This window comes from Sus scrofa, chromosome 6 (assembly GCF_000003025.6).
Source record: "Sus scrofa isolate TJ Tabasco breed Duroc chromosome 6, Sscrofa11.1, whole genome shotgun sequence".
Taxonomy (NCBI): Eukaryota; Metazoa; Chordata; class Mammalia; order Artiodactyla; family Suidae; genus Sus; species Sus scrofa.
The window spans coordinates 106,621,903-106,634,653 of record NC_010448.4 but is presented as its reverse complement, the minus strand read 5'-3'; the positions used below and the strand labels follow the sequence as shown (position 1 = coordinate 106,634,653).

Below are 12,751 nucleotides of genomic sequence, written 5' to 3'. Positions count from 1 at the left end.
GAAACTACATTGAGATACTACCTCACACCGGTCAGAATCATCATTAAAAAACCTACAAATAAATGCTGGAGAGGGTGTGGAGAAAGGGAACATTCCTACACTGCTGGTGGGAATGTTAATTTGTGCAGCCACTATAGAGGTTCCTCATATTTTTCCAACTCCACAATAAAAAGTGGGCATCAGCAAGGTCTGCCCCAGAGACTGAATAGAAAACTAAAAATAGAATTACCATATGATTCTGCAATCCCACTCCCGGGCATACATCCAGAGAAAGATATAATTTAAAAAGATACATGCACCCCAGTGTTCACTGTAGCACTATTCACAATAGCCAAGACATAGAAACAACCTAAATGTCTATCAACAGATGAATGGATAAAGATGTGGTACATGGAGAGAGGGATGGATTGGGAGTTTGGGACTGGCATATACACATTACTATATACAAAACTGATTGGTAACAAGGACCTACTAAATAGCTCAGAAAAATCTATTCAATACTCTGTGATAGTCTATGTGGGGAAAGAATCTGAAAAAGAATGGATATATATGTATATGTAGGGCTGATTCACTTTGCTGTATGCCTGAAACTAACACATCATGTGAGTCACCTATATTCCAATAACATTTATTAAAATTTATTAAAAAGAAAATATGGTACATACATACAATGGATATTACTCAGCCATAAAAAGAATGAAATAATGCCATTTTTGGCAACATGGATAGATCTAGAGATTATCATACTAAGTGAAGTAAGTCATAGAGAGAAAGACAAATACCATATGATATCACTTATATGTAGAATCTAAAAATATGACACAAATGAACTTATCTACAAAATAGAAACAGACTCACAGACATAGAAAACAGACTTGTAGTTGCCATGTTGGGATGGGGGAGGGATGGATTGGGAGTTTGGGATTAGTGGATGCAAATTATTATATGTAGACTGGTAAACAACAAGGTCCTACTATATAGCAAAGGGAACTGTATTCAATATCCTGTGATTAAATCATAATGGAAAAGAATATGAAAAAGAATATATAAATGTGTAACTGAATCACTTTGCTATAGAGCAGAAATTAAATCAACATTGTAAATCAACTATATTTCAATAAATAAATTTTTTAAAAAGAATTTTTTTTCTAATTTTTTTTCTCTAATTTTTATTTCTTGTTCTCCCCATCAAGAAGATAACCTAAAGAAAAATAAAACTACTCTCAGTTTTAGCTGTTCATTCCCTCTTGGGCTCAAATTAATTTCTCCAAAATTTTGGTTTGCAATAATATTCTAATGCTTAAAAGGAAATGAAAATCATATTTAATTTTTTTGGCAATTTTATGGGTTTTTCATATCTGGTCTTACTGAAATCTCTTCAGATCCATATTATAAAAAGTAGAATATAAACAATAAATCACTATTGTTATAAAAAGAGGAAATGAAAATCAAGAAGATATGAAACCATTAGAGTATGCTGAATTTTCTTCTTTTGGTCTTTTTAGAGCTGCACTTGCAGCATGTGGAGGTTCCCAGGCCAGGGGTCGAATTGGAGCTACAGCTGCTGGCCTATGCCACACCCACAACAATACCAGATCCAAGCCATGTCTGCGACCTACACCATAGCTCATGGTAATGCTAGATCCTTAACCCACTGAGAGAGGCCAGGGATCTAACCCACAACCTCATGGTTCCTAGTCAGATTCATTTCTGCGGAGCCACAACGGGAACTCCTAGAGTATGCTGAATTTTTAAGTACTATAACAATGGGAATTCCTTCATCCTGGCCATTTCCTTTCCGCAAATAAATAACCTGGGAATTGAAACAACAGGCTAAAATTCCTGGTCATTGCTTTTGGTGCCCATTGCATTGGTGGTCCCATTGACTTCTGGTGGCCTGGCTGGCTCCCTTCTGTCCTCCCAGTAGGAAAGAATTCTCCAAACTGGGTTTGGTGAGACTTGTCTGTTTGTTTGGGTCAAAGAGGGAAACAGCACTAGACCTACACTAGAGCAGATTTCTGAACACACAGATAACAACTTCAGGGCCCCTGAGGGACTAAAAGACAGCTGACACATGCTCATCTCAGGCCTCTACTCTTGGCCAAAGTAGATTTGTGAAACATGTTTTTTGTTTGTTTGTTTTGCTTTTTAGGGCCGCACTTGCACCTATGGAAATTCCCAGGTCAGGGGTTGAATTGGAGCTATATATAGCTGCCGGCCTACACCACAGCCACAGAATGCAGGATCCGAGCCGCATCTGTGACCTACACCACAGCTCATGGCAACACCGGATCCTTAACCCAGTGAGTGAGGCCAAGGATCAAACCCACATCCTCATGGATCCTAGTTGGGTTCGTTAACTGCTGATCCATGAAGGGAACTCTGTGAAACATGGTTTTAATGACAAAATTTGTTTTTGCCTGGGGACTGGCACATCTTAAATACTGATTACTTCTATATCTTCCTCTTAAAATATATTTTAATTTAAAATTCAATTTAGCGGGTTAAGGATCTAGTGTTGCCGTGAGCTGTGGTGTAGGTCGCAGACACAGCTTGGATCCCCTGTTGCTGTGGCTCTGGCATAGGCCGGTGGCTACAGCTCTGATTAGACCCCTAGCCTGGGAACCTCCACATGCCATGGATGCAGCCCTAGAAAAGGCAAAAAGCCAAAAAAAAAAAAAAAATTCAATTCAACAGAATGTTATAAAACAGTCAAGACGGACATGTACCCAGAATATCTGCTTTCTAGCTGAAGAGGAAGATCATTAATAAACACAGAGCTACTACCCCATCTTGAGTGTCAGGGCTGGAGGACCACAGAGGGCAGAAGAGCACCATGTGTGACCCGCAGAAGGAAGGTGGGCAAGGGTGTTCTCGGAAGCCAAAGGAGCTCTAGTGTTTAAAGGGAGGAATGGAATCATCTGTGCTGTCAAGAGTTCAGCTAAGGACAGAAAACACTGTTGGTAACGCTGGTGAGAGTCCTGCAAGGGTGGGAGTGGAGAGTAGAAGCCAGTTTGCAGGGTGCTGAGGGACTGGGAGATGGAGATACCAACAGACAACTCAAGCTTGGCAGTTAAGTAGAGGAGGATGAACTGGAGGGTTAGGTAGGATTAACAGAAACTTGTTTTGAGAGAGTGGGGTAGGTTTAAACTGATGGAATGAGCTCTGGGAGGGAAGAAAACAGAAGGTGGCAACGAGAGAAGAGAGAATCAATAGTGTGAGGTCCATGAGAATGGGGAGAGGATGGCATTCAGAGCAAGGTGGGAGAATCAGGCTTAGACAGAGGAAGACAGTCTTTCACTGATAGGAAAGATGGGTGTGGATGCAGTGAGGTTTCCAGGTTTGGAAGGAAGAAGTTTTTATCTGAAGTTTTCTTCTTTGGTGGGGTTGGGGACAGGAGAAGTAGTTGGCATGAACATTTGCTAAGAGAAGGATGAGGTCAGAAGTTTGAGTGAAATGGTGGAATCTGTAATAGAATGAGAGAGAGATCCAATTAAAGATCCAGAAAGAATTTATGAAGCATCGATTGGAAAGGTTGATTTTTTTTTTCTCCACTGTGTATGTTGAAAGCAGTCTGTGGTCTGATGTTGGGGATATTGGAATGTACAATTCCAGGATCCACAGGGTCTGGGATATGATCTAGAGGGCAGGTGGCTCCAAATAGCAGAGATCTGAGGATGAGAGTTTAAGGTAGAGAAGCTGGGATCTGGTGGGATAAACTACCCAGATGGGATCGGAGAAGCCTGTAAACCAGGTGCCAGCACCTCCTGTAAACTAGGGGTGGGCACCAAGCAGCTACCACCTATTTGGAAATTGACTTAACGAATGCTAACTGGAGGTACTTATCCAGTTACATTCGTATGAAGGGATCTCTGGCATTTCCCTACTGCACCTCAGGCTTCCTAAAAGTTTCTTCCCTGGGATCCCACTCCCTGCTGCCTTAGTCACTGCCCTTACTGCTGACATTTTAGGGGACTGACAAGGAGGTATAAGGTTTATGACACCAAGAAAATATAGTTTGGAAAGTGAAGACGTCTTCCTCTATTTCTTCCCTTCCCTTCCTACTCTCTACCACTGCCATAAAACTTCCTTATGTCCTTTTGGATAGAATAATCTGTCTGTCCATCAGCACATGAAACTTCCTTGCCTGGATACTCCATCTGCTCCCATCTGCTGGAGCATTTTAAAAGCAAGGAGGAGGAAAATATAGATAGTCTGTAATCCTTCCTGTTTTCATCCCCCCCACTTTGAATAGAAAGGGGTTTGCATGATTTATTTATTTGGCTGCACCTATGGCATGTGGAAGTTTCCCAGGCCAGGGATCAAACCTGTACCATAGCAGCAACCTGCGCCACAGCCGTGACAATGCCAGATCCTCAACCCACTGCACCATAAGGGAACTCTGAAAATGGCTTGCATTTTGATTGTACGAATACTCTAATATTCTAATTTATAGAATTTGAGGCTTCCTGAATTAGGATTTTGCTACAACATCAATTTGTAAAGAAGTGACACTAAAACCAAAGTACTTCCTACAGTCCAAAAATTCCTCATGCTGCTTCTCCACTGATCACTGCAGCAGTTACAAGTTCATTTTGGGAAAACTTAAACATGTTTAACCCATTTCACTTCAATTATTATTATTTTTTACCTTTGAATTCTTTCTGTAATGTTTTGTTTTCTTTTCCTCCCTCCCTCCCTTCCTTAATTAGAAAATGAGTTGAGGTATCAAATGCTTCGTCTTGGTGCTGAGTCTGCAACAATGTGATGGTTTCTATTTTCACCTTTTTCTTTCAGTCACCCAAGGGCTGCCAAGGATGTGGCCTTTCTGCATGTCCTGGCTGCCTGCTTCTCCCTGCCTGGTGCTTTTCCTGGCAGCTTGGATGCTGAGATGCTTCCTTTAGGGAAAGGCAAATGGAACCAGAGAGTGAAGCACTTGGACACTGTTGCTCCCTCTGCCCATCCCACCCCTTCGTCCCTCCAACCCCACCTCTCCCTTCCAATGGTAGCTAAACTCCTTTGGGTGCCAGGCCTGAGAGAGGCAGAAACGAGGCACCGGGCACGTAGAGATGAAGAAACGATCCTTGTCCCCAAAGCACTGCCTTCTGCGACTTTAGGCAATGAAGCTTTCCTTGATTCACATGGCAAAATATAAGAAAAGTGAGTTAGATGATTTCTTTTGATCCGTTATGTTTTCATGGCAATGGACTTTCAAGAGTTGTTTGAGTGGAAAATCTTTGCTCTGGACAATCTCTTGACACTTTCATGCTTCTAGTCCTTCCTGTTTTTATGATTGTTATGTGTTCCAAGAATATGAAGGTATTCAAATAAAAAAGCAAATAAAATTTTGGTGTTGTTATGACATGGAACATCACATACATTCATTAAGAATGATGCTTACAAAAGCTTACAATGACATGGAAAAATGACACAGGCAGAGAAGAAAGCCTGGAACATTAGATATTAAATCTTTTTTTTTTTTTTTTGTCTTTTGTCTTTTTAGGGCCACACCCATGACCAGGAGTCGAACCCTGGCTAGGGGTCGAATCAGAGCTGTAGCTTCTGACCTATGCTACAGCCATAGCAATACCAGATCTGAGCAGCATCTTCAACCTGCACCACAGCTCATGGCAATGCCAGATCCTTAACCCACTGAGTGGGGCCAGGGATTGAACCCGCAAACTCATGGTTAATAGTCAGGTTCGTTAGCCACTGAGACACAATGGGAACTCCAATATTAAATCATTTTAACAGTGGTTTTCGTTGAGCGGTAAGATTATAAATGTTTAAAATTTCCTACTTTGTTTCTTTTATTTTTCAAAAGAAAGGAAACTATAACAGTTTTTTATATAATAAAAATCAATAAAACCATTTCTAAATATATGTAAGTGATTACTTTTGCAGCAAAAATTCTAGTGTATATGTCAATGCCAGATGTGAATAATTTAAAAAATGTGCTTTGCCTTGAATTTTCTGAATCTGTCTATAACACTGATTTTCCTAAGCTTATGTAACCAGTCAAATTCCAGTATCTTTTTGAGGTATGATAATCTTAAAATCCTCACCTTGGAAAGATCTGAGGGCACTGAGAAGGGAAAAAGAGGGACCAGTGGAATTTCTCTGTCAAAAATGCAGTTTTATTTAGGGTCTTGAACTGATTAAGAAAGGAGAAAGAACAGGTCATCTAGAGGTTATTTCAGGAAAAGGCTCTGGGGAGAGCACAGCTGCTGACCAAGGGTGATTTCACCACTTGAAACAGGTGTTAAGATGCCCTGGCTCAAGCATGACTGGGGTATCAGATCACAAATGTAGGAAGGCCACAAATGCCATTTGATACAAGTAAAACACCTATAAGAGAAGACGCTCCCTCCACAGGAAGGAAGTGGAAAATCTACAAGCAACAAAAATCTGAATAATGCTTGGTGTGAAAGCCCATCCATTTCTCTCAGTAGAGGGATTGGAAAGAGAATGCAGAATGGCCAGTAGCTGAGGATGCCTTGAATTCACTCCAATTTCTGGTAGAGCTGTGAGAAAAGGCGTTTGACCTTCCCTGGCTAAATCACCTATACTTAATTCCAGCAGGCCATTTTGTAGCTTGTCATTCAAAATTTTAGAGGCTAAAACGAAGACTGCACTGTTAACCAGGCACTTAAGTCTCCAGAAAGCAAGGAAAGACTTTACGGTGTCAGCCACAGCCACCAAGAGACATTAAAGAGGGAAAATCTATTGTCAGTCAGCTCATCTGGCCCTAACCGGGAACTAACAATGAAAGGTTTCTTGTAGAGCTGTGCTAATCAAAGTGGTAGTGGTGGGGAGGGATGGAGGGGGGTTTGGGACTGGCATATGTACACTGTGGTATATGGAATGAATAGTAAATGGGAACCTGCTGTAGAGTACAGGGAACTCTACCCAATATTCTGTGATAATCTATAGGGGAACAAAATCTGAAAAAGAATGGATATGTGTACATGTACAGCTAAATTACTTTGTTGTACAGCAGAAATGATCACAACATTGTAAACCAACTGTACTTCAATAAAACTTTAAAGAATGAAAAAAATAAGGAACTCTATGTTTTGCATAAACCTTTTTTTGATTATGTTGAAAACAAACAAACAAAAACAAAGTATGGTCCACGGACCAGCTGCCTGGGAATCCCTGGGGGCAAGTTGCAAATGCAGAATCTGGAGCCCACCCAGACCCTCGGAAGGGGAATCTGCATTTTAACCAAGATCCCCAGGTGATCTCTATGCTAAATTCTAAGGAGCACTGTGTGACATTCAGGAACATATAAACTATATTTTATTTTATTTATTTCATTTCATTTCATTTCATTTCATTTTTGTCTTTTTAGGGCCACACCCACAGCACATTGAGGTTCCCAGGCTAGGGGTCAAATCAGAGCTGTAGCCACTGGCCTATTCCAGGGCCACACCAACGCGGCATCCAAGCCATGTCTGCGACCTACACCACAGCTCACAGCAACACTGGATCCTTAACCCACTGCGTGAGGCTAGGGATCAAATCTGCATCCTCGTGGAAACTAGTCAGATTCATTTCCGCTGAGCTACGATGGGAGCTCCTAAACTATATTTTAAACTTTTCTGAAATGTTCTGCTTCTTATTTGTTTTCAAATAAATTAAAAATAATTTTTTTTACTGTGGCAAAAATATTTATTCTCCAGTTAAAATCTGTGTGTGTTTGTTTTCCCCCAGCAAAAGTACTCAGAAGCAACTTGACATTTATAATTTCCTTTTCAAAACTAGTTCACAAAGGCAAGCATTTTCAGCAGTCTCTATTTTCTAAATTCCTTATTGCTTCTTGCAATTCTAAGCAAATTTTATGTTTGAGAGGGATATGCTTACCACAGACTTCTAAAATATTTACACCCTACCTTTTTACATTTTCTGGGAAAAACATTTTTTCCTCTCTATTTAGTCTCTTAAAGTCATTAGGAGAAATTCTAACTTCACGTTTTTTTTCAATGAGGTTTCTCATTGTAGACATGGGGTGTTCTGGTTTCTAGATTGAAAATATGTTGGTCATGTGCTAAATGCATGAGTCCTCCTGGGAGACAGTGACCCACTCTGAACCACAGATAGGGTTCAGATGGCACAGACCCCATCACCCCATCCTTTTGCCTTAAGGAAATGTCTCTTCATAGATGAGTGACCAGTTTCTAGTCACAGACTTACTGGTATTGACAAACATGCACATCGATTTATCCTTGACTCAGGAGGAGAAAGTTCAGAGTACTGAGGGAACACTTACAGATAAATTCAAAGTAATATTTAAAGTACTCCTGTGATACTTATTAATGTGAAAAGGGATGGAAATGTCCAATAAATTCTGGATTAAGCCAAAGAAAGACACAGAGGGAACGAAAGGCTGCATCTAGGTGGGGTCCTCTTTGCAAGTCCATCTTACCCGATTGTCGGATCCGTTGAAGAGTCTGCTGGACCAGAACCTCTGATCTCGGGACAATGATGATGAAGTCCACTTTGCTGAAGTGGCCAAGGTCCAAGCTCTGGCTGCCGCTGTCTGCTATAGCACACACCTGGGACAAGAGTTTTCTGGCAACGGTGAGCTGCGGCTGATAAATTTGGAAGGTTTCATTATCTGAATCTAAAATTAAAAAAATAAAAAAGTCATAAGAACAAGATTAATTCACTTCTGTGATGACCTCTATGAATCCATCCAGGGACATATAGTACACACATGGTGCTTTGTCACCAAGAGTCCTTCTTTTCTATCCTCACTCTCTACTGAGTTTTAATATTTGCCCACTTTCCCTGAAAACTTGGCTGAAAGCACGTGCTCAAGAGTGAATGCGGTCGTCTTACATATGCATTATTTTAAAATCGATCATCTCACAAAGCACTAACACAACACCGCTCCCCTGTCTGGGAAAGGGGGGACAGGCTACACGTTCAGGGCCGGAGCCAGGGTTCATCTATGGAATGGGGAAGAGTTTCCAGGTTCCTTTAGGACTATGGGCACAGGTCAGGTGCCCGAGCCCAGACCCAGTTCAGGGAAGGAGGCAATGCCATAACCATAATAATATTTTGAGTTCCTTTGAGCTTTTCTGGATGGTACCACAGTAAACATTTCCTCTCCAGCAAGTCAGTGGCAACGTGGTTTGAAATTCTCCTCCCCACGACACTAACTTTACCTTTCTTCCCACTTAACTCCACTTTGCCTGTGCTTGTGACCTGGCAGGTCTGGATGGCTGTGGTCAACTCCGGTGCTGACGCCTGCACTATCTGAAGAGACCTGACTCATGACAGGGCCCGGTGGCCACTCAATAGGTGACATATTAGAAAAAATATTGCCCAGATACTCTAAACATGCCAGTAGGTTTTTATTACAAATTCTAACCAGGCACTCAATCTCTCTTACACGTGATGTGCATACACACATACGTATGAGAGACAGCCTTAGTTAGCTACATACCTGGACAGGAGACCTTTTAATGATTCTTTAAAGAGCTGTTTTTTTTTTTTTTAAATCAGGAACACGTGTAGAAGTCTGACTGGAACACACAAGGGTGCATTTAGCCTGTGCTAATGGATGCTTTCTAAAATCACACCGCTGTGCAGCCCAGGCAAAAATGGTAGTCACCACACCCCAGTCACTGTGGTACCCTGACAGTGGCTGGAGCTTTATACAGTTGGGTCTCCCCACTGTCTGAAACCTCTAGAGAAGCCTCAAACTGGAACTTTTTTTTTTTTTTTTTGCTTTTTCTTTGCTTTTTAGGGCCACACATGCAGCATATGGAAGTTCCCAGGCTAGAAGTCAAATTGGAGCTGCAGCTGCCGGCCTACACCACAGTCACAGCAACACAGGATCCAAGCCACATGTTCCACCTACACCACAGCTCATGGTAACACCAGATCCTTAACCCACTGAGTGAGGTCAGGGATCCAACCCATGTCCTCATGGATACTAGCTGGGTTTGTTACTGCTGAGCCACAATGGGAACTCCTCAAACTGAAACTTTTAATAATAGCCCAAATAGTTTTTGACCCACCCACAGAGAATAGCAATCAAACTAAAATCTGTCTTTTGGTAGTTAGACTGTTATTTCTTTCATTTCACAGGTTAGATGGATAGGGACTAACACACAGGGTGGCATAACCTTTTGTAGAATTGAACTTAGCAAATTTTGAAGTTGGAGGAAACCTAAAAGTATCTTTAAACAGTATTTTTTTTATAATCACCAAGATCTCAATTAATTAATTAATTAAGAGCTATGTTTCATAAACAGGGAATTGAGGATATATACATGGGAACCTGTAAGTACTCTGAGAATTTGAATTTCTAACTTTGTTTGCATAACACATTCCAGATTCATCTGGATGATCACTTTATTGCCCTATAATGTCCAGAAGTCAAAAATTGTATTGTCTTTGACTTTGTTTTTACACTGGAGCTGATGCCAAGCCATGCTTTCACTGCCGAGGCCACCCTAATACATTCATGATGTGTTCCTATCAAGTGAGAGCCACAAGGCTGTCAGCATCCACTTGTACAGTTCTGTTTCATATCCATCCCTTCTTCTGTGCTTTGTTCTGTTTTTTTTTTTTTTTTCTTTTTTTAGGGCCTCGCCTCCAGCATATGGAGGTTCCCAGGCAAGGGGGCGAATCGGGGTTGTAGCCATGGGACTACACCAGAGCCACAGCAAAGCAGGATCTGAGCCACGTCTGCGGCCTACACCACAGCTCATAGCAACGCTGGATCCTTAACCCACTGAGCACGGCCAGGGATCGAACCTGCAAACTCGTTGTTCCCAATCGAATTCTTTTCCACTGCCCCATGACGGGAACTCCTGTCCTGTCTTACACTGTCCCAATACAACAGGGAATTGGGGAAAAAACTGAACCTAAAGGAACCCAATCTAGTGACCCGACTTCTCAACCCTGATGCCACGTGTCCCCTACAAACTCATTATAGGGCAGATGATACGTCAGTATTGCTGCTCCAGCTGCCAGGAAGGCCTTGATCTCCCTGAGAATGTATGTTTTGCATGTTGGAAGGTAAATGCGGGGCGTCGAGAGCCAGGAGCCCTGCATAGACTATAGATTCCTTCAAGAAGTTCTTTAACACTCTGCGTGAGCTGAGGGCACAGTTGGTAGAGCTAAGGAAAGTACACCAAGGACCCCAGAATCTTCAGAGAAAAAAAAGAGAGAGAGGGAGAAAGGGAGAGAGAGATGTGGGGGGGACTGCTTAAAATAAAGTGTTTGGCTTTGCTTTTAATTCTAGGAGGCAGTTATAAGGTGTTGGACCCAGGCCACAGGGTAAGACATTTTTAACTTGAGCCAGATTTATCACGGAGATAATGAGGAAAGGCCTGTCTCATTCTGTGACTTGAAGACAAGACCGTAAAACCCTCGGAACGACTTAGCTTTTGTGACTGTCCTGAGGTTGGGTTTCCTCCTTTGGGTCTGAAGTGACATTACCCAGGTTCTGCGTGGGGATCATAGCCGCAGCCTCCTGAGGGGACACACATTCGTTAAGGTCTCCGTTGAAAGGGGTCACCACACTATCTCCTCTTCTCTGTTGCATTTTTTCTAGTAGCTTGTCTAGGTCATCTCCTATTTAAAAACACAAGCAGAGATAAGAAGGTTACGAGGAATGATGTTTGTATCAGTCTCCGAGTTGGGCAGCGCAGCTGAGTTTCCATGGAGATCTGCTAGTCATCCCACTTTTCATGTTGGAATTTACGCCCAGTCACACCAACAGCAGGGTCTCTGTAGCCAGAGCTGCCCTTGTTTGCACCGGGCTTACAGTTTACATGCTTTTATAAACCACATCTCTCCCGGCCTCCATAATACTTCGAGCAAGGAGGATGGGATTGTTATATCTCCATTTGCCACATTAGAAAACTGAGATCCAGGGAGGCAGTGTCGCCCAAGGTCAAACAACAAAGTAGTGGTGGAGTGGAGGCCTCCCATCCTAGTGCCTGAACCCCTTGCTGTGTCAGTAACAAAAGGCTTAGAAGAAACCATAGAAGGAAGGTCAGCGGGCAAGCTTAAGCTCCACACTCAGCTCCTTGACGGGTAAAGATTTAAATTCAGAAAATCAGGCAGCTGGGGGCTGGCAGTATTGCTGAACCCGAGAGCCACTCACCTAATGATGTGGTTTTGAAATGCGATGCCAGGAAACTGACCTTTCCTGTGATGAGCTCATAGCTAATTTCTTTCAAAAACTCACTTGTGGTGAGCATGCTCTCTGCCAGAGCTCTGGACTGATGCTGACCTGCAGAACAGAGGGAGAGACCATGTGCCAGTGAACAAATGTGCACCGGGACGTGATTTATAACAGCAGAGACTGGAAACAGAACTAAAGTATGTAACTAGAGGGACCTGACTAAGAAAGGGATGGCACATAAAAAGGTGGGCAATTACACAGCATCTGAAATGACAATTTCAAACTTTCATCTGAAATGAAAAGTTTATAATATCAAAGTTAGGTGATCAAGGGGAAAATGACATAACCTTATGTCAGTAACTGTGAAAACATATCACGCATGTGTTTAAAAGACTGGGGAGGACTGTGAAAAGCCTTTAAAAAATTGTGTCTGCATGGCTATTATGAATGTTGGTCTTAAAAATATAAACATATGTTGTTTTTACAAATGAAAATTAGAAAAGGAATGCATTACACTTTCTGATGAAGCTTTGTGAAAGAGATATAGGTCACAGAGGGACAGGCAGGTGGGTTTGGCGAAAGCGAGGGGGCTTGGCACCT

General features: G+C 42.0%; 1 protein-coding gene across 1 annotated transcript in view; it reads right to left on the bottom strand.

The window, feature by feature from the left end:
* The window catches only part of GREB1L (growth regulation by estrogen in breast cancer 1 like), a 147,830-nt gene that overhangs the window by 59,058 nt on the left and 76,021 nt on the right, over positions 1–12,751 (bottom strand). Inside the window, 3 exon segments of the mRNA XM_021096163.1 lie at positions 8,429–8,626; positions 11,461–11,595; positions 12,131–12,259. Coding sequence (XP_020951822.1) covers positions 8,429–8,626; positions 11,461–11,595; positions 12,131–12,259 — 462 coding nt within the window.